Source organism: Arvicanthis niloticus, chromosome 17 (assembly GCF_011762505.2).
Source record: "Arvicanthis niloticus isolate mArvNil1 chromosome 17, mArvNil1.pat.X, whole genome shotgun sequence".
Classification (NCBI taxonomy): domain Eukaryota; kingdom Metazoa; phylum Chordata; class Mammalia; order Rodentia; family Muridae; genus Arvicanthis; species Arvicanthis niloticus.
This window is the reverse complement of record NC_047674.1, coordinates 12,041,422-12,064,007: the sequence shown is the minus strand read 5'-3', so window position 1 is coordinate 12,064,007 and position 22,586 is coordinate 12,041,422. Positions and strand designations below refer to the sequence as shown.

The window sequence follows — 22,586 nt, the reverse complement described above, 5'->3', positions numbered from 1 at the left end:
CAGCAGAACCAGGTGTGGGAGCTCCTGTGGAGACTCAGATGACCTACTGTTCTGTCCATCTGCCAAAGCCTGGGGAGCCCCTCGGGGTTACTACCATGCTTGCCACAGGGGATAGGGGCAGAGCTGGGCAGCAGCCACTCCTTAGCCACTGAGACAGAGTACGAGCCCCAGGTTCCAGAAGCCTTCTTTAGAAGTATGGCAGAAGCTGGCTCCGTTCTCCCTAACACCCTATCCAGCACACATGCCAGGTTTGCTGAACTAGAATCAATTCATACAGAGTTTTGGGTACCCTTGGGACTGTCCTAGCCAGCTCACTCCCAGCTTGTCACCTTCCAGAGACAACCAGGACCCCTCTCATTGAGCCTAGATCTGTCAAGAGTGAGGCTCAGTGCTTATCTTCAGGGACTTCTGTCCGTCAGCCCACTGCGGCCAGGACTCCAATATTCTGTCTACTCTTCCTTGCTTGTAGCCCAGTCTCCATGTGACAACAAAGTGTGTCAAAATGGTGGCCAGTGCCAGGCAGAGAGCAGCTCTGCTGTATGTGTGTGTCAGGCTGGATACACTGGGGCCACCTGTGAGACAGGTGAGTGACCTATACATGGGGGAGGGGGGTCCCACGGGTGGCAGGCAGTGATGAGAGGGCTCCCATACGGCCAGGTTCAGGGTGATCACAGTCTGGCTTAAGCCAACCCCTCCTCCTTACTGACCCTAGATGTGGATGAATGCAGCTCTGACCCATGCCTGAACGGGGGATCATGTGTTGATCTTGTTGGAAACTACAGCTGTATCTGTGTGGAACCCTTCGAGGGACCTCAGTGTGAGACAGGTGGGTGCCCCCACAGTCCTCCACAGTGACTGTGACCTGTGAAGTGGCTATCATTTTACCCCCACTTCCTTCTCCCCCTCTTTTCAACCTTCTGACCTCCCAGCCCTTCCAGAGCCACCAACTGGGGAGAACAGGAAACAACCAGACGATATGCTATGTGAGGCTGGGCAGGCCTTTTCCTTTCTGGATATTGGTCTTCATCTGTAACAGTCAACAACAGGTGACAACATTCCCAAGGCCCTTTTCTCAACTTGGAGGATTCAAGGCTTTTTAGTACCTTCCCTTTTCCTGGCACACAGAGAAAGAGCTATGGGGAGCAGTGAAAAACCTGGCCTTTACCACATGGGACCAAAAATGTTCTTTTCTACACTATCTTGTGTCTTAAATGCTGGCTGTGCCTTGGTGGGTCAATGACAAAGCCAACCAGAGATTGCAAAGGGTGGCATAAAAGCTCTGCAATGTCTGCACCCTAAAGCCTGGACAACCTTGTCTACAACTGTGGACATGGTTGAAACTGAGCAGGTAAATGGGGCTCACAGTTTACCCACGAGGAAGACCCAGATGATGGACAGGACACTGTCAAATGCCACAGCAAGAGAACAGGACAGGTCCTGGTGAATGTCTGAGAGCAGAGAGTGGGTGTGGCACCCTCACTTCTTGACCGTATTAAGGCCCCCACTCTATGTTTCAGTGACTGCCTTGCCTGAGGAGTTATTGAAACATCAGTGTGCTTCACTACATTTGTATCAGGAAACAGATAAGTGGTTTTAAAAGAGTTTTGTAGAGAAATCATGTTTTGTGCCAGATAACATAATGAGACTCATCTTTAAAGGGGGAGGGGAGATAAAAATAACAGAATGGACAGTTCTACCTAGAAGGTCTAAACGCACTAAACTTACAAGTATAAACAATGAATCTAACTCACAAGAAGTTGGCCAGAGTTAGATATTCTGAAAAACAGATTATCTAATCTGCTGCTAGTTAGCTGCCCTGAAAGCTCCCTTTTCACAAATCACAGTTAGAAACCCAGACAAAAACTACAAAATTCCTATCTTCAGCCATTAGGCCACATAGCACAGAGCTATCAACTTGAGAGAAGGGGTTCCAGGACAAGTCCTGTCCTTGCTCCACACATCCTGCTTAGGATACTCTGGTCCACTATGTAGGTCCAGAGTGTCCAGTGCTTTGAACTGAAAAGTCCAACTCAACAGCAGCTAACAGGGGGAGGTGGGAGACAGTGCACTGGAGTTATGGTGGAGGGAAGGAGCCAGGCAGCAGGAGGCCTCTCTGCCTTGGTCTGGCAGATCTGGGTCAGAGGACTGATTGGGCTGGAAAAGAACCACTGGAAATCAGGAATCCCAGCAGCTCCTAGAGCTCAAACGGGAAAACTGGGGGTAAATCCAAGAATCTGTGGGGAAATAATAATTTTTAAAAAAATAATTAAAATATAACCTACAAACAGATGAAAGAATTATTATATACAAATACTTATTTACTATAAGTAGGCTGCATATTCCCAAGACTTTTAAGAAGAAAACATGAGGAGAGGAAGATATTTTTTTTAATTCATAACAGTGAAAACTGTAACTATTTAGAATATAGCGGGTAGTAGTAACAGCTGGTAAAACATTGAAGAAAAAAACCCAATGAGCTGGAAGAGAAACAGCATGCAGCACAGAGAGTAAGACTGGAAGAAGTAATTGAGCCCCAGGGGCTGTAAAATAACAGTGAACATCTGGCACGTGGCCTGAAGTTTGGGAAGGAAGGCAGCAGTGGGGGAGAGAGTTACACAAACAGAAGGGATAGCCACACAGTTCCCAAATGTAATGAAAACTACACCCAGTGTTTTCAAGAAATGCATGAAGAAAAGCAGAGTCACACAATGACCGCTCCTCTGGATATCAGAGATAAAGAATTCATCTACAAAGCATCTGGTGGGGAGAGGTGTAAGGGGAACTGAAAAGAAGGCTCAGGGGCTGGGAGATAAAGCTCCTGCTGCTCTTCTAGAGAACCTGAGTTCCATTCCCAGAACCCAAATAATGGGGCTGTCAGCCAGCCGTGTCCATGGCTCTAGGGGATCTGGCACCTGTAAAATGTAGCATGCACATACTCAAATAAAAATAAACCATGTTTTAAAGATCTAAGCCTGCAGGAGAAAGGAGCAGAAACACTTCACATCCAGAGAAGTAAGAGTGGCAGTCGGTGCTCACCAGGAACCATGCAAGCCCAGAGCACTGAGAATGCAAAGTCATCAGTGTAGTGGTACAGACCACACAGAACTATAAAAGTAAACTTTTATTAACCTGATGTAATTGTCATCTCGGAGGCTTGCTGCTGAATAAGTTCTTTCTGAACCCTACCTGGCTGGTTCATCTCACACTGATTCAATCTGGCTTCTCTCCGCTTCTCTCTGAATTGCTCTGCTTGTCCTCAAACTCTACAAATCTGTTCTAATCCTCTGGCTCTTTCTTGTTCTCTCATTTCAACTGCCTCTGCTGACCTGCACTGATGTGCACAAACTCACAAGAGAATTCAATTCTTCTTCACTGCCCTCGATGCACTGACTCCCAACTGACTGTTCTCTCTCCCTGAGCTGCTCTTGAATGGCTTCTCTTTCCTGTGATGTTCTCGTGAGGGTTGGGCATACCTTATCTCTGACTCATCCTGTCAAATCTTTCTCTGATTCATCACTTTGTCTGCCTCTTAATTAGACCTCACTTTCAAACATGGCTGCTTCCTTCTACAAACTAACTTTACCTTCACTGTTACGGATTAGTACTAAGGGCATATCTATATTCCAGCCAGAGGATTAACGATGAGTAGTCCATTGCCAGAGCAGCCATGTTGCTGGGTTAAAATTCCTCTACGGGCAGTATATTCCAGAATTAAGGTGCAAAAAAGACCTGCTCGTATAGCATTCGGCAGCTTTCTCACAGAACATGTAAGAGGAACAGGACAGTGGTGGCAGGGGTAGGCAGGTCTCCGGATTGGAGGCCAGCCTGGTCTACAGAGTACATTCCAGGACAGCCAGGGCTACATAGAGAAACACTGTCTCAAAAAGAGAGAGAGAGAGAGAGAGAGAGAGAGAGAGAGAGAGAGAAGGGAGGGAGGGAGGGAGGGAGGGAGGGAGGGGAGGGAGGGAGAGGGAGGGAGGGAGGGAGGAAGGAAGGAAAATGTTAAAGAAAATTCTTTACATAGAACAAATGGTCCAAGACAAAAATACAGACGATCTATATGGAAGACCAAAATGGGAGAAATGTCCAATGTATGGGTCAAACTTCTCGATCTCCTTTAAAATGAAGCAACAGCATAGGCTTTATTAACACCTGGGGAAATGTCTGACACGAGTGTATATAAACTGTGAAATATCACCACAAACCTAGTTCAGTAGCACAAAAAATACCTAGTATGGACACAGGGCAGCAACAATCTTACAGTTTTGGCATGAATAAAAAAAAGTTCTGTTACCCATTAAACAATGGTAGCTTTTTATGCTAATCAGACATTTCAGACATTTATAACCTGACCCTGAAGTCCTAATCATAGTATTAGCCCTAAAGAAACTTTTTTAAAGTTTATGCAAAAAAACTCCCTTTTATTTATAATCTCCAAAAACCTGTGGATGGGTCAGCAAGCTGGTGCTTCCATACAGTGGCATACCACTCAGTCTCAAACGGGACTGAGACTGACGCACACACACACTGAGATGGATCTCGATGCATTAGGAAAGACGGCTGGACTCAACAGGACTGCATGCTGTGTGGCTCCACTCATATGATACTGTTGCAAAGTGGAACTATAACCATGAACCGGTTGGTAGTTAGTTACCAGAGGCTGATGAGACTGAAGTCATAGAGTGCAGATGTCCTCAGAGGTGACAGGACATGCTATGCTATGATTCTGGTTGGGGTCCCACAAGTCTATGCATGTGTTAAGTTGCTTATAAGTATATTCCAAGAAAAAGTTGACTTTACTGTATAATGATTTACAAAAAAAAAAAAATGGAAGTACATGGGGAAATTAATACCTTTAAGAAACAGCATTAGGCTGGCAAAAGAAGGCTGAGCAGCTATATTGACAAGAGATGATGTCCTCAGAATAAGAAATACTAGTGGGAGGAAGGGGACGTTTTACAATGGTGAAGAGGTCGGCTTCACAAGAAGACAAACCTAAACATACCAACACCTGTTGACATCCACAAATGTATCCATAAAAACATGAGCTAAAAGCTGATAGACTGCAAAACAAACAAGCAAGTCCATAATCTGGGGGAGATTTCAGTAAATCAGAGAGCACGTAGACAGAGCCAGTTAAAGCTGGAAGACTTGTGCCTGGCCTAGTGGGCATCTAAGGACCGTTCGTTTCTCTTTCCCCAAGTATTCATGAAAGTGTCATTATGACTGGTCATGTTGTGGGTCATAAAATCAGAACCGGTGACTTAAATTAACCATAATAGTTAAATTAGTAATCATTGGGAAATCTTAACTATTTAGCCAACAGGAATGTTTGATCAGTAAAGTATGGAAGTTCTTGTTCTTCCAGTGCTGATTTTTTTAAAGGATTTATTTTATGTATGTAAGTGCACTGTCACTCTCTTCAGACACAACAGAAGAGGGCATCAGATTTGCATTACAGATGGTTGTGAGCCACCATGTGGTTGCTGGGAATTGAACTCAGGACCTCTGGAAGAGCAGTCAGTGCTCTTAACTGCTGAGCCATCTCTCCAGCCCCAGTGCTGATTTTTGTATACTCAAAAAGGAGCCCAGGCCAAGCTGGCTCCCCAGAAGGCTTGATTCTGACTTGAATCCCTCTTGGCATTGAGAACAGCTGTGGGAACTCACACGGGGGCCGGCTTCTCCTCCGTGTTCACCAGCCACTTCTGCTCTTGGCCCAACATTCTCCTCTCAAGTGGCTGCTAACCACTGTCTGTCTTGCAGGAAGCTACCTGGTGCCTTCGCCCTGCCTCTCCAACCCCTGCCAGAACGGGGGCACCTGTGTGGATGCTGATGAGGGATACGTGTGCGAATGCCCTGAAGGTTTCATGGGCTTGGACTGCAGAGATAGTATGTTGGGGCTCCTGGGGCTGTGCCCAGGGCTGGAGCAGGAGACTGGGGGCCTGCCTGTGGCAACAGAGTTGAGTTGGGAAGGGTCCTCTCTTGGTTATATGTTCAGGAAACTCCAAGAGGGAAAAAAAATGCCTCTGTGTGTGTCTGTGTGTGTGTGTGTGTGTGTGTGTGTGTGTGTGTGTGTGTGTGTTCACTAGTTTTGTGGGAGGGTGGCCAGGATTGGCCAGGGTTAGGAAAAAGGAGCCACAATCTTTCACCCATGGATGCTTCTCCTCTATCCCCACACAAGAATCCCCTCATCCCCACACAGGAACCCTCAATGACTGCGATTGCCGGAACGGAGGCAGATGCCTGGGTGCCAACACCACACTCTGCCAGTGTCCTCCAGGCTTCTTTGGGCTCTTCTGTGAATTTGGTAGGTTTCTTGACTGGTCCCTGGACAAAATTAGCATGGTCACTGGGTCTGGGGGGAGAGCACCTTCCTCAAGAAGACAAGGTCGCCAGGAAGATGAGTGGGCACTAAAGGAGCTTCTTCCTTCACAGAAGTCACAGCCACGCCCTGCAACATGAACACGCAGTGTCCAGACGGAGGCTACTGCATGGAGTACGGTGGAAGCTATCTGTGTGTCTGCCACACAGACCACAACATCAGCCACTGTGAGTGGCTAGGGACAGGCCACAAGGGATCCTGGACAGTGGTGTCTAGCAGGAGGAGGTGCAGGTGATGCCACAGAGCTAGGGTTAAGTCAGGAGCCTGCTTCACTTTGGTTGTTGCAGGGGCCTCCTTCACTCCCCGAGGGAAAACATTCTGACAAAGAGACAGCTTCGAAATCTATCTTCCCTCAGGCCTTAATGCATACACAGTTTTGTGTGCCTGATGCGTTTACTACTGTACACCATTAGTATAAAGGTATTGATCAGTTAAGTGATGTGTAATTATATGGACGATCATGCCAGGGGTCAAAGTTACCCTGTTGCATCTGAAGGTTGAATGTTGCTAAAATCAAGAGTAGGACAAACTCCAGGGTGTCAGACCTTAGGTCCAAAGTGAACAATCCAGACTCAAACAGAGTGTATTTCAAGTGGCCTTGGTTTTAACCACGAGGGATGTCAAGGTGACCCTGACAAGGGCACGAGCTCCAGGACAGCCTATTCCCTCTTCCCCCAGCTCTGCCATCACCCTGCGACTCAGACCCTTGCTTTAATGGAGGTTCCTGTGATGCCCACGAGGACTCCTACACGTGCGAGTGTCCTCGTGGATTCCACGGCAGGCACTGCGAGAAAGGTGACCAGAGAGGGGAGGGAAATGGAGCGCAGGATGGAGCAGGGTAGATCTGAAGTGCAGCTGGGGGCGGGGTGGGAGTGGGGCGGGGCGTGCACCTCCCCATCTCTGCCGTCAGCACCACGGAGAGCTCCCAGCCTGCAGCTCACTGTGAGTCTTCTCTCTTATCAGAAAGTCATTCTTTCCAGAGCCTGCCTCCCTTAGACTCTGCTCCACACATCTAGGGTAGCATGGGCCTGACCATTTTTGACAGTTACCTTCATCACCTGTCCTGGTCTGTAAGCCTCATCAGGCTTCATTTTTCCATCGATATTTTTCTAATAGATTTTAGAATCATTATATTGAACTTAATTATTTTTCATTCTAATTTTTGTTAAATTTAGTTTAACATAGAGAATGTAAACATTTTACAACATCTAAACACTTAGAATTTAAGTATTCTTCCATAATGTATTGCAGGGGTTGGTATCTCTACCAGTGCCACCCAGGACCTATCTCTTTCTTGCAGTAACACACAATAACACACACCTCAAACCAGGCATCTTATGAAAGTCCTTGACTGAAGGCCTTTGCAACCTAGCTCAGGACTCTGGGCATCCCACAACCTGGCTGGTCAGGAGAACCAGATTCGATTTATTTATGGGGAACCTCCATAAATAAATCCACCTCTCCAGCTATGTACCACATGCCCCAGAGCAGGTTTCTGACAGAGGTGTCTGAGACCCTCACAACTGCCTCTGTCCCTGAAGCAACAGAGAGGGTCACAAAAGAGAAAGCCTTCTGCATGGTTATCTCTGAAGCACCATGTAGGGCCTTTCTTGAACCTACTCTGAGGGACCTTGAGGAAGACCTGTGCATTTGCCGAGGTGGCATAGGAATGAATGAGAGACACTGGGCCCTGTAAGCTTGGCCTGGAGATGGGTGTGGTCTCAAAGTAGAATATCCTATAGAACTGTAAACTCTGTGGCTGGAGGTCCAGAGCAGATTCTGGAAGGGCCCTGTGTATGTCTGCTGTGATGTGGGGCTTAATTCTCCAGCAGAGAGAGAACTGGCAGGCTTGAAGCCTATAGCCTAAGTTCCACACACCTGGCTGATTTAGCTCCAGCTGTGTTGGGCCTTGGGACCCAGCTGAGAAGCAGGTCTGACTTCAGGTCCACCCAGTACCAAAGGACTGAAAAGGCAGAGCATGGTAACACAGATTCTGCACCATTCAGAGGCTGGCCCATGTTCACCATATCTGTCTGTCTTTCCACACAGCCCGGCCACACCTGTGCAGTTCAGGGCCCTGCCGGAATGGGGGCACATGCAAGGAGACAGGCGATGAGTACCGCTGCACCTGCCCTTATCGATTCACTGGGAGACACTGTGAGATTGGTGCGGCCCCAAGGCAGGGTTGGGTGGTGATTGACGTGCTCTGAGATAGGGCTGAGCCAGCCAGAATCCAGCTGCACAAGCCCTGACCACCATGTGCCGGCCTCTTGGGAACACCTTCCTGGGACTTGGAGAGGTTGAGATCTATGATACTTGTCTTCTGCTTCCAGGAAAGCCAGACTCGTGTGCCTCTGGCCCCTGTCATAATGGTGGTACTTGTTTCCACTACATTGGCAAATACAAGTGTGATTGCCCTCCAGGCTTCTCTGGACGGCACTGTGAGATAGGTAAGCAGCCAGGGGTACTTTCCTCAGCACACATGAAAACTGGGTCAGTGGGCAGGGCAGGGCAGGGCTGGGAGGGGTCGGAGGTGAGCTGAGTGCAGGAATACAGAGGACCTCACGGTGAAAGGGCCTTCTGTGTTCTTGCAGCCCCCTCACCCTGCTTCCGGAGCCCATGTATGAATGGCGGTACCTGTGAGGATCTAGGAACAGATTTCTCCTGCCACTGCCAACCAGGGTATACAGGGCACCGGTGTCAGGCAGGTGAGAGTTAGGTGGGTGGGCGGGAGCGTGGTATCTTTTCCTGATCCCCTAAGAGCTGGGCAGGGTAGAGATGGTGTCTTAGATACTCTTCTACTGCTGTGACAAAGCACCGTGACCAAGGCAACTTAGAGAAGAGTTTATTGAGGGCTTAGAGTTCAGGGGGTGGGTATGTGACTGTCATGGCAGGAAGCATGGCAGCAGGCAGGCACTGTGCTGGAGCAGCAGCTGAGAGCTCACATCCCGATACACAAGCATGAGTCAGAGAGTGCTAACTCTCTGGGAGTGGCACAGGCTTTTGAATCCCAAAGCCCACCTCCAGTGACACACCTCCTCCAACAAAGCCACAGCTTCTAATTCTTGTCAAACAGCTCCACCAACTGGACACCAAATATTCAAATATATGAGCCTATGAGGACCATTCTCATTCAGACCATCAAAGAGGGAAAGGAGGGGATTCATTTCTGAGGTGCCAGTCCCAGAAGCCAAACACTGACTCCTTGAGTAGGTGGTAGGAAAGCCAGGCCTCGCTGATCACGTGGACCAAGTGGGTACCTTGGTGCTCACTCAGCACAGGCTGATGTTCTCTTGCAGAAGTGGACTGTGGTCACCCTGAGGAGGTGAAGCATGCTACCATGCACTTCAATGGAACCCACATGGGCTCAGTGGCCCTGTACACATGTGACCCCGGCTTCAGCCTGAGTACCCTCAGCCATATGCGTGTCTGTCAGCCACAAGGTGTCTGGAGCCAGCCTCCCCAGTGCATTGGTGATTCTGTGGGCCCTCAGGGATGGGTGGGTGGGTGGGCAGGGCCTCTTTTCACAACCGTAGGAAGTTGTACAGAGCCTGAGCAGAGCCCCTCCCCCATCTCCTCTCTGTGAATGGAGGCTATCCATTCTGTGGTGACAGAGTGATTGCTATCAGCTATGCAGGGCTTTCTTGTCCTCAGAGCAACCAGGAGCAGGTCAAACAGCTGCAAACCCACACTGCAGATAAAGCAGCTGAGGCCATGACTTTATCCAAGGTGAGAGTCCTAAGCCAGCAGAAATCAGTTCAGGGTCCCACTCAAACCTATGGAATCAAGTCACATTTAAACAAAATCCTAGCTACCACATCTGCGCCGGAGAAGGGCTGTTCCACATTAAATCATCTCCAGGGTTCCAGCCATGGCTCCCACCCTGGGGACGGAGTCATTCTGATAGAAACACTGGGTGTGAAGCTCTCAGCATGGCTGCAAGTCATCAAGCACCAATGTATCAAGCTGTGTGTTCAGCTGTCACCAGGAACTGTGTGATCATAATACAGTTCTCATGAAACAAAAGGAGGGACAGCACTTAGGACAACGACCATTTCCCAAATGACTGGAGAAGCTCATCCCACTGTGTGGCCCTACTAAGATAAAGTTCTAAAGAGAAGTACCCGACTGTAGGCAGCTACTACCTCTGCTCCTGCCTTCCCTAGCCCAGGGTTCCTGCGTGGTATTCAGAAGAGCGCCTCTCTCAGTTCTGCTTCTCAGCATGTTGTCAGGCATGGTGCCCTGAAGAGGAGGGCGTTCCAGCAAGGAAACTAGATCCTGAGAAGCACAGCCATCTCTAAAAGCAGTGATGGACATCCACATAGCAGCTGCCACTGGAGAGGAAATACAGAAGATGAACAAACAACACACAGAATGTCCATCAGCTACATGCATTTTATACTGCACTAGATACAGTGACAGTACTCAGAGGTTAATACGGCATTGGCCACGTACATCTGGATCAGTCAATCATGCTGTAAAGCCAAGTGTAAAGGTGAGACTTTAAACCACAACAATCGAGATAACTGACAACGTATAGGTGGGTAAAGACAAAGAGGACTAGACTGTGCACAAAAGAAAGCGTAGAGCCTGGGGGTTGTGGGGGGACAGCAGCACCAAGCCTGAGACACCAGAACATCATGGGATAACAGAAGAACCTTGACCAGCAGGGCGAACGCCACAGCAATGGAATCGCATTGGCATCAGACTTCTTACCACAGACATCAGAGGGGAGAGTGAAGGCTCCTTTCAGGTGTTTAGGTGATGACAGGCGTAGTCATCCTGGTAAACACCATGAGACCCAAAGAACAACCCCCGTTATCCTGCCAGAGCTGAGGATCCAGAATTCCAGGCATCCTTTCCTATATGAGAAAAGCTGCTTGTACTTTTATCTCAGAGCAGAGACCCCCTCTCCCCCATGAGCAGGGGACTAGGGCAGAGGAAAGCAGCCTGAGTCAGAGAAGCTGAGATCACAGTCCCCAGGTACTCACCAATTCTCGCCCACAGGAACCTGCTACATGCATGAGAAACCAGGGGCTAGCTTGAAAATTAGACATCCTGTTCTCCCACAAGGCTGAGATCCCATGTCCAGCAGGAGAGAGGCCTGCTCCAGCCCTCAAGAACTTAAAACTAATCACCAAATCCACTCCACACACCCCCCACTCCCAGCAACAGTACCTGGCTCAGTAACCTCAGAGACAGGCAGCTCAGCCAGGCTGCAGGGCAGGGAGCAGAGGTTGCTCATTCCGGGGAAGAAACATTCTACTCTGAACTGTGTTTGCTTACACTATGCCCAAGTAACAAGAATTTACAACAGATAATCTAAAACTGAAACTATCAAAACAGGACTACAGATGCCCCAGATACTGGAAAAGCAAGCAAGGATTTTTAAAATGCCACTATAAAAATATTTTTTTAAAAAGCTAACAGGATGAAATAATAAAGAAATTTAAATGATTAAATAAGAGATTCTGAACTTAGGTAACTATCAGGATAGGCTAGATTAAATTGGATTTCCAACAAAAAGGGAACAATAGGGGGAAAATCACAGTGTAACAGAATTACACAAGCTGCAAATCAGAGAAAAATGTAATTTTAAATGAACTACAAGTTATGAAAAGTTAATTTTAAATGGCAGAGACTATTTGGTGAGAACAGCATTCCCTCAATTCCAAACTAGATAGACATTATAAAATTTGAGATTATAGGCTAATACTCCTAAGAATGTAGATTTAAACTTTAAGGAACTATTACTAAATCAAAGCTGGTATTATGTAAAAGAATAATGTTGTCATAAGCAAGTGGGACTTATCTCAGGAGCACAGGTTGACACAACATCTGAAGATTAATCTGTATCCACAATATTAGAAAATGGGAGAAAAAGTGATTATCATTTGCCACAGAAAAAAATCACTTGGCAGAACTTAAAACTACTATAAAATAACTTCATCAACTAAAAATAGAAGATTTTTTCCTCGATCAGATTAAGAGAATCTGTGAAAAGTCTCCAGCTAACAAACCCATACTGATGAAGACTGCCAGCCACTGGGAGAGGTCCCTCAGTCACTGCTTCCCCATGCTGTCCTGGACACTGCTAAGGTGAGACCCTACAACAGAAGGCATAGCCATCAGGAAGGGAGGGAGGAGCGCAGATGTCGGCTGTGTGCACAGGAGATCCTGAGCATAGCCTGTAAGAGAAGCCGCTGGCATCACCCATGGGTGGACGAGATTACAGGAGATGAGGTGATCTGAACACCAATTCAGATCCCACAGTCTCACTGGGAACATTTGGAAAGGGCCATGGAATGGCGCTGTGTACAAAAGCATCAGATCCGTAGCTTCTGTGTGTGCAAGAAGAATTCTGTGTAAAAGCTAAAACTAAAAACTGCAAAGAACGCACGTGGGGAAACGCTCCCGGCAGATGGAACCACATGAGTATGCATTTGAAAAGTAGGACATTTGTTTCCAGTCAGCACTCATGGTGACTGATTTCTAGTAGACCAGAGACTTAAATGTTATTTTTATGGGGAAAATATAAGTACATATCTTTTTAACTCGAATACAGAAAGATCTGCTTGGCCACAAAAAATATTATCAAAGAAATAAATAAATGGACAAATTTGGGTATATAAAAGTGGGAACCTAAGATTTAACCTTTGGAAAGTTAAATAAAAACTAGAACATGAGAGAATGTATTAGTGTGAATATAAATAGATCAGTAAGGGGGGGAGAGAGAGAGAGAGAGAGAGAGAACGAACACTAATATCAAGACTACTTTGAGAACACCAATGAATGAGAATGAAAAGAATAAGCCCAACAGAGAAACATGCAAAGCAGACACACACACACACCTTATGGAAGAAGAGCCGTATGAGGCCAGCGAACATGAAAACGGGTGTTTTATTTCACAGTAATCAGGAAAATGCAAGCGTGCACATCCAACAGCTATCTGCATCTATCAGAAGTTTGGAAGTCTATCAGTGAGAACGTGGACCACAAACTGTCTTGTCGGTTGCTAGAGGGACTCTATAGAAGTTGCCAGAAGCACCTGGAAGTGCTTTGGTAAGGTGCTTGTTAAGGTGCGGCCTACGTCTGAACAATGCCATTTCCCAGTAAACTTAAGAAACTCACCTATCGACACCAGGATATGCGGAGAACCCCTCCAGCAGCAGCTTTTGTAGTTACACACACAAAAAATCTGGAACCAACACAAGTGCTCACCAAATGAGAAAGGATAAAATATGATGACAGCCACTATGGGGCATTAAACAGCAGCGAGAGCGGTGACTCGGCAATGTGGACGTCTCCTACCCATGAAGCATCGGGTGAGGAAGAACACTTTTCACAGCACTTTGTCAGCAAAGTTCAGAAACAACGAAAGCCATGTCTTGTTTAGGCAACTCATCAAACTTTAAAAACTAATTTTAGGGCGGGTGTGGAGCACATCTTTAATCTCAACACTCCAGAGAGAGAAAGGGAGGAGGATCTATGAGTTCAAGGCCAGCCTAGTCTTTAAAAAAAAAAAAAAAAAAAAAAAAGTTATGGGCCAGCCATAGCTACATAATGAAACCCTGTCTCAAAAAATAAATTTAAAAAATAATTTTAAAGCGAGAAAGAAGTGACCGACACAGCATTGGGTGTGAACAGAGGGGAGGGGCCTGAAAGCCAATGGGTAAATATTGCTTTGGTTTCTGATCCCAACACAGACAGTCTATTTAATTCTTTTGAAAAATAATTGTTTAGATTTCTATTTTTATTTTACTTATATGCGTGTTTTGCCTACATTTATGTATGTATACCATGTGGGTGCCTGAGGAGACAAGAGGAAGGCATTAGAGCCTCTGAAGCTGGTGTTACAGAGCCACCACACGAGTGCTGGGACTCCACCCTGAGTCCTCTGCAAGAGTAATAAATGCCTTAACTGCTGAGGTCTCTCCAGCCCCCACCATTCATCGGCTTCTTAAGTGTGAAATTAGACTTTCCTCAAAGTGAACATTCAAAGTCAGGAGCACAACTTCCAAGAAAAGCAGCATATGGTGAACCTACAGACAGTCCCCCCAAGCATGCTGGTTTCACATGTGTGTGCTACATACAGAAATAGCAGGATCCTTCAAAACCTCTGAGCCAAACCCTGGTTTGGCTTCTTTATATATAAAGGCGTACTATAAAGTTGCCCAGAGCCTTGGAGCTGCTTCCTTTCCATTTTCATCTAGATTAATAATGGCCACCTCGTTCTGTTCTTGGGGTCTGTCCTTAGAAGTAGAAGAGTGCCGGTCTCAGCCATGCCTGCATGGAGGCTCCTGCCAGGACCTCATTGCTGGTTACCAGTGCCTCTGCAGCCCGGGGTATGAAGGAGTCCACTGTGAGCTAGGTAAGCGGTCTGCTGAAGGCATTGGGGCTCCCCAGCCATGGCCACCTTGTCACAGCATCCTTGCCCTGGACAAAACTCTGTCTAAATAGCCATCTCACTCACTGCTTGTCCTCTTGGTGTCACTCTGCTGGCCAGGATAGATTTTAAAAGCTCTCTGTCCCTTCTTACCCTAGAGACTGAGAGCTCATCTGAAAATCATTGGCCTAGCATCAGAGTTAGGCCTGGGGGGTGGGGCAGAGAAGATGGGCAGCTCGCAGCCCCTTGACACCTAACACTGCCATTACTGGAGGGAGCAGAGGCTTGCCAATATATGGCAGGGTGAGCCCTGCATCCCTTGTGCCTGCATGGGGCTTCTGGAAGGGCAAAGCTTAGGCATCGTTTCCAGCTGTGATGCTCGGGAGCACGGAGCATGCACAGAGGCAGCAATGAGGATGTCAGTGTTGGGAATGAGCAGCAAACCAACCGAGGAGGAGCAAGAGGATGTGATAAAAGAGAGGCTGTGGTCCAGAGTAGAGTGCCCAGGCACTGAGGCTTCAGGGCCTTGCTGATCATTAGGGAGCAAATAGAATCCTGGGGTACATGCAGGCGGTTCCAGTATAAGTCAGTGCCCTCCCCTGTCTGCGCAGAGACAGATGAGTGCCAAGCACAGCCCTGCAGAAATGGAGGCTCCTGCAGGGACCTCCCCAGGGCTTTCATCTGCCAGTGCCCTGAAGGTTTTGTTGGAATCCACTGTGAAACAGGTAGGGTTCTTTCAGGTGGGTCCCATGGAACCAGGGGTGCTGGGAGATCAGAGGGGAAGCCAGGAGCCATCCTCTTGCTGGACAGAGAGAAACCCCCAAGGCTGTGGTGACCTTGAGGGAGGAAGGAAACTGGGCGGGGGGGTCCCTGAGAGCCCCTCCTACCCACAGGTGTGCCATGCCCCTCTCCTGGCCATTGCTCCTTGCCTCCCCCTATCCCTTCTTCCCGCTGTCCTCTCCTCCCTCCCCCAGAGTCCCTCCCTGCAGCTCGGGCCAACCCTTTGGGTGTTCTCCAGAGGTGGATGCCTGTGCCTCCAGCCCCTGCCAGCACGGAGGCCGGTGTGAGGACGGAGGTGGGGCCTACCTGTGCGTGTGTCCAGAGGGCTTCTTTGGCTACAACTGTGAGACAGGTAGGATGTCACAGAGGGCCTTCCTTGGTTGTCTGGTCTCCTTCATCTTCCTCCACTTCCACTTCCAGGGACATATGCTCAGTCCGTAGCCTCACACCCACCTTAACTGGCTCTGTTGTTCTTGGACAGGCTGAGCTTACATCCCCAGAGCCCCACACTCGCTGTCCTTTCCATGGAGAACCCTTTTCCCTGTTAGCACATGATAGGTCCCTCGACCAGGCCTTTCAGAACACAGGCACCCGCAGCAGTTTATCCTTGCCCATGACGCCCCAACACCAGGGTGCTCCTGGTCAGCGTTCCAGTCTCTCTCCAGAACAGTCTCTCTAGTCTCTCTCTAGGTTGGGGCACCAACCTAGAGCCACGCTTGTTTTGGCCATACAGTGCCTGGCAGGCAGCACTGAGCTTGAAAGGCAGAGAGAGACAACAGATGCCATGACACTACCCCACCCCTCCCCCACCCATGCCACCTATACAGCAAGAGGCGGAAGTACAAGAAAACCCCAACTCCCCCTCACTGTCATTTCCCCCCTCAGTGAGTGACCCCTGCTTCTCGAGCCCCTGTGGGGGCCGCGGCTACTGCTTGGCCAGCAACGGGTCCTACAGCTGTACCTGCAAAGTGGGATACACAGGCAAGGACTGCACCAAAGGTGAGGGCCAGGAGCTCCGGGAAGGAGGATGGAGGAGCAAGGGGGCCAGAAGGTCGGCCAGGGCCAAGAGGGAAAGATGGGCAGACAGCTGCTGACCTATGTCCTCATCAGAGCAGGGAGGGGGCACCAACAACCACCTATGGAGAAAGGCAAACCTCCAAAGGGCCGGCAGCCCAAGTGAGAGAGAAAGCTCCCTGCTAGGAAAGACCTGGGTGACCAGGCCCCAGGGCCAATCTGGGTGACTTGACTGGGAGCTACTTTCATGCTTAGCGGCTAACCCTCCGCCTCCTTTGTGTTTGGTGCAACCCTGAAGAGCTCCTCCCACCAACAGCCCTCAGGGTAGAAAGGGTAGAAGAGAGTGGCATCTCCATCTCCTGGAGCCCACCTGAGGGCACCATGGCCAGACAGGTGCTGGATGGCTATGCAGTCACCTATGCCTCCTCGGACGGATCTTCCCGGCGCACAGACTTCGTGGACCGGAGTCGCTCCTCTCACCAGCTCCGGGCCCTAGCAGCCGGCCGTGCCTACAACATCTCGGTTTTCTCAGTCAAGAGAAACACAAACAACAAAAATGACATCAGCAGGCCTGCAGCACTGCTCACCCGCACCCGTGAGTTTCTGAAGGTGGCCTGGCCACTGCTGCCCAGGAGAGGATGCTGTTCCCTACCCATGGTTCAGCAGACAGCTCTGTGTGGAGGCTCTTTTTCCTACAGGGAAGGAAGCAATAACCAGAAGGGTAGATCAGAGAAAGGACTGGGTAGAAAGCAGCAGCACTGGGCTGGGCAGTGAGGAGCAGGTGATGCAGCTGAGCGGCTTATTGCCCTGCAGGACCCCGCCCTATTGAAGACTTTGAGGTCACCAACATTTCAGCCAATGCCATCTCCGTGCAGTGGGCTCTTCATAGGATCCAGCATGCCACTGTCAGCAGGGTTCGAGTGTCCATCCTCTACCCTGAGGCCTCTGAGGTCCAGTCCACTGAGGTGGACAGGAGTGTGGACCACCTCACATTTGGGTAAGAGAGATGCCTCAGGAACACAGGGGCCCACAGTGTTCTTTGTGTACCTGTTATCCTTCACCTGAGAGGGGCTGGGGCCTGATCTGCCCCTCACGGAGGCAGCCAGGACCACTATCAGCAAAATATGACTCCTAGTCATTTAGCGCTAACCCCTAGATGCTCCTCTCCTCCTTGTCCGATTCTGACAGGGACCTGCTGCCAGGGAGAAAATACAGTGTGCGGCTAACCACCCTCAGTGGACCTGGAGGAGCTGAATATCCAACCGAGAGCCTGGCCTCAGCTCCTCTGAACGTGTGGACCAGTAAGCAGACAGGCAGTTTCTGCCTTCAGTATTCTCTCACATATGGTACCCTCTAGACCCAGGGCTTCCCTCCTGACATCCTATCCTGCCCAAAGTGTCCTTACACTGAAACTCAGACCTTGACCTCCTTGAGATCTCTTCACTTGGATGGGCAGAGGGAGAAGCCTCTGCCAGACATTGTTCAAGGCTGCCCCAGCACCCGAATACAGCAAGATGTTCCTCAGTATGCCTTCCAATGAGTACATCAGAGTTCAAGGAGCAAGCCGGGATGATGTCACTCAGGGCTTTGGGGTCATGTGACCAGCCCACACTGGCTACATTTTTATTACATTTCTTGGTATTACTGGTCCACGTGCTCATTCTGTTGTAAGAACTGTGAGAAGGGAGTGTGAGAGTGGAGGCAATTCATGAAGCAAGGATGGCTAGCAGGTACAACTCTATGCCTCCCAGACTTAGAACTGTGACCCTCAGATACTTGGGGAGGCATGCTGGATCCATGACGTAGCTTCTTCATACAGGATCCCCCTGCCACCACCCACCCCCCCCCCCCAGATGACAGGATGACAGCATTGGCCAGGACGACAATGTCAGCAATAACCAAGGCTGGCTTCAGATGCAGATTCAGATCCCTCCAAGACCTTAGGTGATGATGTTTCACCAGATGCCCTTTGACCTCTCACCCCCTCCTTCTGTCCATTCCTCATCCAGGGCCTTTGCCTCCAGCAAACCTGACTGCCTCTCGAGTCACCGCTACCTCTGCCCATATGGTCTGGGACACCCCCAGTCCAGGTATCTCACTGGAGGCTTATGTCATCAATGTGACCACCAGTCAGAGTACCAAGAGCCGCTACATCCCCAATGGGAAGCTGGTGTCCTATACAGTGCGTGATCTGATGCCAGGTCGGCGGTACCAGCTCTCAGTTACAGCTGTGCAGAGCACAGAGCAGGGCCAGCTGCACAGTGAGCCTGCACACCTCTACATCATCACCTGTGAGTTCCGTGACAGGAGGGGACTGGGGAGTTGTTCAAACCAAACAGTTGGGCTTTTGTTGCTCTTGGGGTGTGTGGTATCCCTGCCCAGAAGAGGCAGCATAGAAAGCTTGCATGGGCCATTCCTGGGAACAGAGACTTGGGCATATGGGTAAGGAAGGACAGTTGACAGCAAGAGCCTCATCTTATTCTGTTTTACCAGTCCAATCCCAGCAGGCTTAGCAGCAAATGCAGGACCTCATCATGAAAGAGCTACCAAGCAGGCAGCAATGCAGAGGCCCAGGCCTGACCCAAAAGGAGCCACAGGGCATGAGCACCGGAGAGGGGAGCAAGAGACAGTGGCTGGGGAGGACAGGAAGGAACACCAAGAGCAAAAAGCTGGGGCATAGACACTCAGATGGCCACATTAACAACTTCAGTCTATTCTCAAGGGTGACAGGGCACTCTACTGGAACCCAAAAGTGTCCTGCATGCCCTTTATTACAGTCTCAAACCTTACAAGAGGTGCCGTGAGAATAGTTTCAGGAGTGCAGCAAGCAGAACTCAGTGAGAAGACAAACAAGCAGAAGGTGCACAAGAACAGACAAGACAGCAGGTTCTCAGAGCAGGGCCAGTGCTCTCCAAGAGAGTGGGGCTCCAATCCCAGCCTTCCTGGGCCCCTCCTCCTTTCTCATCCCAGCCTGCGAGGCTGTTTTGTGGACATGACAGTAAAGGCAGTGCTTATATGCTGTGCTAATTCTCAGACCCAACCCTGCCATTCTACCAGCTGGGCTCCGGGCATACCTGCCAGGTAAAAAGATAGATGGGGTCTCCCTATGAGCCTGTCAGTCAGGATGAGGCAGACAGAAAAGGAAGTCACCTAGCTTGAGAGGCTGAAGGAACACAAAGGGTGGCAAGGGCCTGGCTGTAGGAAAGCTGCCCATCAGGAAAATTTGATCCACGGGACTGTGGTCTGCAGTCTAGCCTCCACTTAGCAAATCAGAACTCTGCTGGGGAGTGTGGGGGAGCTGGCCTTCCAGGCTAGCATTGTCTGTTGCAGCATAAATGCATGGCCTCTCCTTAAAAAAGTACAGCAGGTGGCACACGCTTCTTAGGCACTGTGCGCCCCTCTCTGCCCATGCCTAAGCGGGGCTGAGTGTGAGCTGCACTTCTGCAGTGGGGGCAGAGACAGGAACACTAGGCAACCTAGCTGATGGCTACTCCCCTTCCCTTTTTTGGCAGCCCCCAGGGATGGCACCGACAGACGCTGGTACCAGGGAGGACACCACTCACGGATGCTCAGAAATAGACCAGCCCCTGTGCGCCTGCCAGAGCTGCGCCTGCTCAATGACCACAGTGTCCCTGAAACACCAACTCAGCCGCCCAGGTACACACCCTAGCCCCAGCCCTGGGTTCCTAGTCTGCACTCAACCCCTGACCCTCCTGCCCTGTCTGCAGGTTCTCAGAGCTTGTAGACGGAAGACGAAGAGTGAGTGCCAGGTTTGGTGGCTTGCCCAGCAGAGCAGTAACTGTGAGATCACGTGCGTATTGCAAACTTCCTGGCACCAACCTGGTAGCAACCCTAGTGGCCTTACTACTCTTTGCCCCTCGCATAAAATCTGTTGAGATCCTTAGAATCTGGGTTCAAAGGCTGCACTGGCCAGTCATTGCTGGCTCTACTAGCAACCTCAATCCTGGCCGTGTGAGGCTTTAGACTTCTAGGGTAGCAGAAAAGGCTCCTGCCATCCACTTACCAGGTAAAGGGCAGTCCCTGAGTCTGTCTGGGAGAGGCCAGGCCCCTAACCTCATGGGACCCCCAGCTCTACGTAACTAAAATGGTGCTCAGGGCAGAGAGCAGAGGACGTGAGTAAGGGACAGGAGTGACAAGAGACACCACGTCTAGATGGGAGTGAAGGGGGTGCCTGCAGGGGGGCATGCTGAGGTACAGAGCACCAAGACAGGGATCACCAGGCTTGCAGACAAATGGGCCAAGAGAAAATGCTGTGGAGCGGAGGTAAGGTCTGTAGGGATGGCTTGCAGCTGGGGCCAAGAACCCAGATAGTTGAAGATGAGAATAAGGAAGAGAAGCCCCCACCCCCTCTCCTCAGAGAGCATGGCTGAGGGGAAAGAAAAGGAGAACCTGACCCTGGGTAGGAGAGGCCCAGACATCACCTGTACAACAATGAGACTCCTTAGGAAGCAGCTTCAGGAAAGTGGAAAACACGGCTTTCAGAGGGGCAAGGAGAGCGAGGCTCAGCCTCCACTGTGGTGCAGTGCTGGGGCCACAGTGAGCTCTGCCAGTGTGGGACATCAGTGGGTGGACAGGGCAAGAAGCAAGGGCCATGTGGTCATCCTTAGCTTCTCCTAGAACCCACCACTCCAGTGCCGCTCAAGAACACAGAGGCCCCTGAGCAGGTCCATCTGGCCCTCCAGCTACCCAAGAACAGCAGCAAGGACACAGAAAGTAAGTCATGTGTGTGGAAGGGAAGGGGACTGGTTGTTCTTCATGGCTACCACAGTGAGAAGCACCGCAGTGGGAAGCTTGCAGGTATACAGGGTCTGCCACAGGGCAGCTAGCACCCCAGCTAGGGCACAATCCCCAACTTCATGAGCGAGAGGCCAGAGAACAGGACATACCCAGGATCTGTCTTAGAAAGGCTGGTTGGTCCATCCTCCTTATTTCCAGTAATCCCCTCCCACACCTTGCCCCTCACCCACCCTGAGGATCCACTTCAGGCTACCCAGCTCACTTCTTCATACAGAAGATACCAAGTCAGGTGAAACTCAGTGAAGAGTGGCCACTGAGTACGCCCTGGCTTGAGGAATGCCACCCCAAGCTTGGCAACATGTAGAGCTACTTGTAGCCCGGACTGCTCTGTCCTCACATAGCACCACGTGTGTCTCCAGCACTCTTGGGCAAGCAGCTAGCAGCACAAACAGATGCTCCTTCAACTGTCAGATTCTTGCTCTGTCCTTCACCCTCTAACCTCTCTAGGGATAATGGGTTAAACTTTCCTAGGGCCCAAAGGTCTTTCCTCCTTCTGAGTCCCACCAGAGACTTAGACTGTGTTCACCTAGCCCCACAGATCAGAGTATATAATGGAAGTGTAAGCCCCAAGGTGACCGTACCTGGAAAACTGCCCTGGAAGGACACATGTTCATATTCAGGGCATCACGATGCCAGAGGTACAAACAGAGGGCCCACTGCTCCCTGAATTCGGTATCCTCTGCTTTTTATCCCGTGCACATGGGGAGAGTGCACCAGTTTGTCTTGTTTTTTGAGTGGATAAAACAGGCTCACTGGCAGTCTGTGTTACGTTGGCCCCTGTGAGTACCAGATGCCCCCTTTCATAAAGCCTAGAACAGTCTGTTTTCCCTGTGGGTTCAGTCTCTTGGGTTCCATCTCAAAAAGAAATACAAGTGTCCTTAAGGCCACTGTCACCCTGCAGTGATATCACAAGAAAAAGAATCCCTTAAGACCTCAGACACAAAACTATTCATGACCTTCAGTTCATGACACACCCATGCCATGTGTCCATCTCTGTTTGTTAGTTTGGTTGCCTTTGAAAACTATGGAGCCTGGCCCATGCTAGAATCTGGCAGGAAACTTTGTCTTGTGTTTTTTCTCCTGGACTCTCCATGCGGCCCATCCCCATCCTGCGTTCTGTCGTTAGTCTTGGAGTAGCTGGATGGTAAGAGGGGGTCTCACGTGACAACAGAGCCCTCTGTAGGGAACACACTTTTACCCCAGCTC

The 22,586-nt window shown here is 49.8% G+C and overlaps 1 protein-coding gene across 3 annotated transcripts in view; it reads left to right on the top strand.

Moving 5' to 3' along the window:
- Sned1 (sushi, nidogen and EGF like domains 1) overlaps positions 1-22,586 on the top strand; it is a 59,116-nt gene that overhangs the window by 26,463 nt on the left and 10,067 nt on the right. Inside the window, exons 7-27 of one of the 3 annotated variants that reach the window (XM_034521083.2) lie at positions 470-583; positions 713-826; positions 5,764-5,889; positions 6,203-6,307; positions 6,436-6,549; positions 7,061-7,177; positions 8,432-8,548; positions 8,716-8,832; positions 8,977-9,090; positions 9,682-9,855; positions 14,640-14,753; positions 15,380-15,493; positions 15,787-15,900; positions 16,434-16,547; positions 16,861-17,157; positions 17,376-17,559; positions 17,751-17,863; positions 18,572-18,853; positions 20,075-20,219; positions 20,291-20,373; positions 21,201-21,296. In XM_034521083.2, coding sequence (XP_034376974.1) covers positions 470-583; positions 713-826; positions 5,764-5,889; positions 6,203-6,307; positions 6,436-6,549; positions 7,061-7,177; positions 8,432-8,548; positions 8,716-8,832; positions 8,977-9,090; positions 9,682-9,855; positions 14,640-14,753; positions 15,380-15,493; positions 15,787-15,900; positions 16,434-16,547; positions 16,861-17,157; positions 17,376-17,559; positions 17,751-17,863; positions 18,572-18,853; positions 20,075-20,219; positions 20,291-20,373; positions 21,201-21,296 — 2,868 coding nt within the window. The remainder of the gene's footprint in view (positions 1-469; positions 584-712; positions 827-5,763; positions 5,890-6,202; positions 6,308-6,435; positions 6,550-7,060; positions 7,178-8,431; positions 8,549-8,715; positions 8,833-8,976; positions 9,091-9,681; positions 9,856-14,639; positions 14,754-15,379; positions 15,494-15,786; positions 15,901-16,433; positions 16,548-16,860; positions 17,158-17,375; positions 17,560-17,750; positions 17,864-18,571; positions 18,854-20,074; positions 20,220-20,290; positions 20,374-21,200; positions 21,297-22,586) is intronic. The other 2 variants (XM_034521084.2, XM_076914710.1) reach the window with 2 other exon arrangements.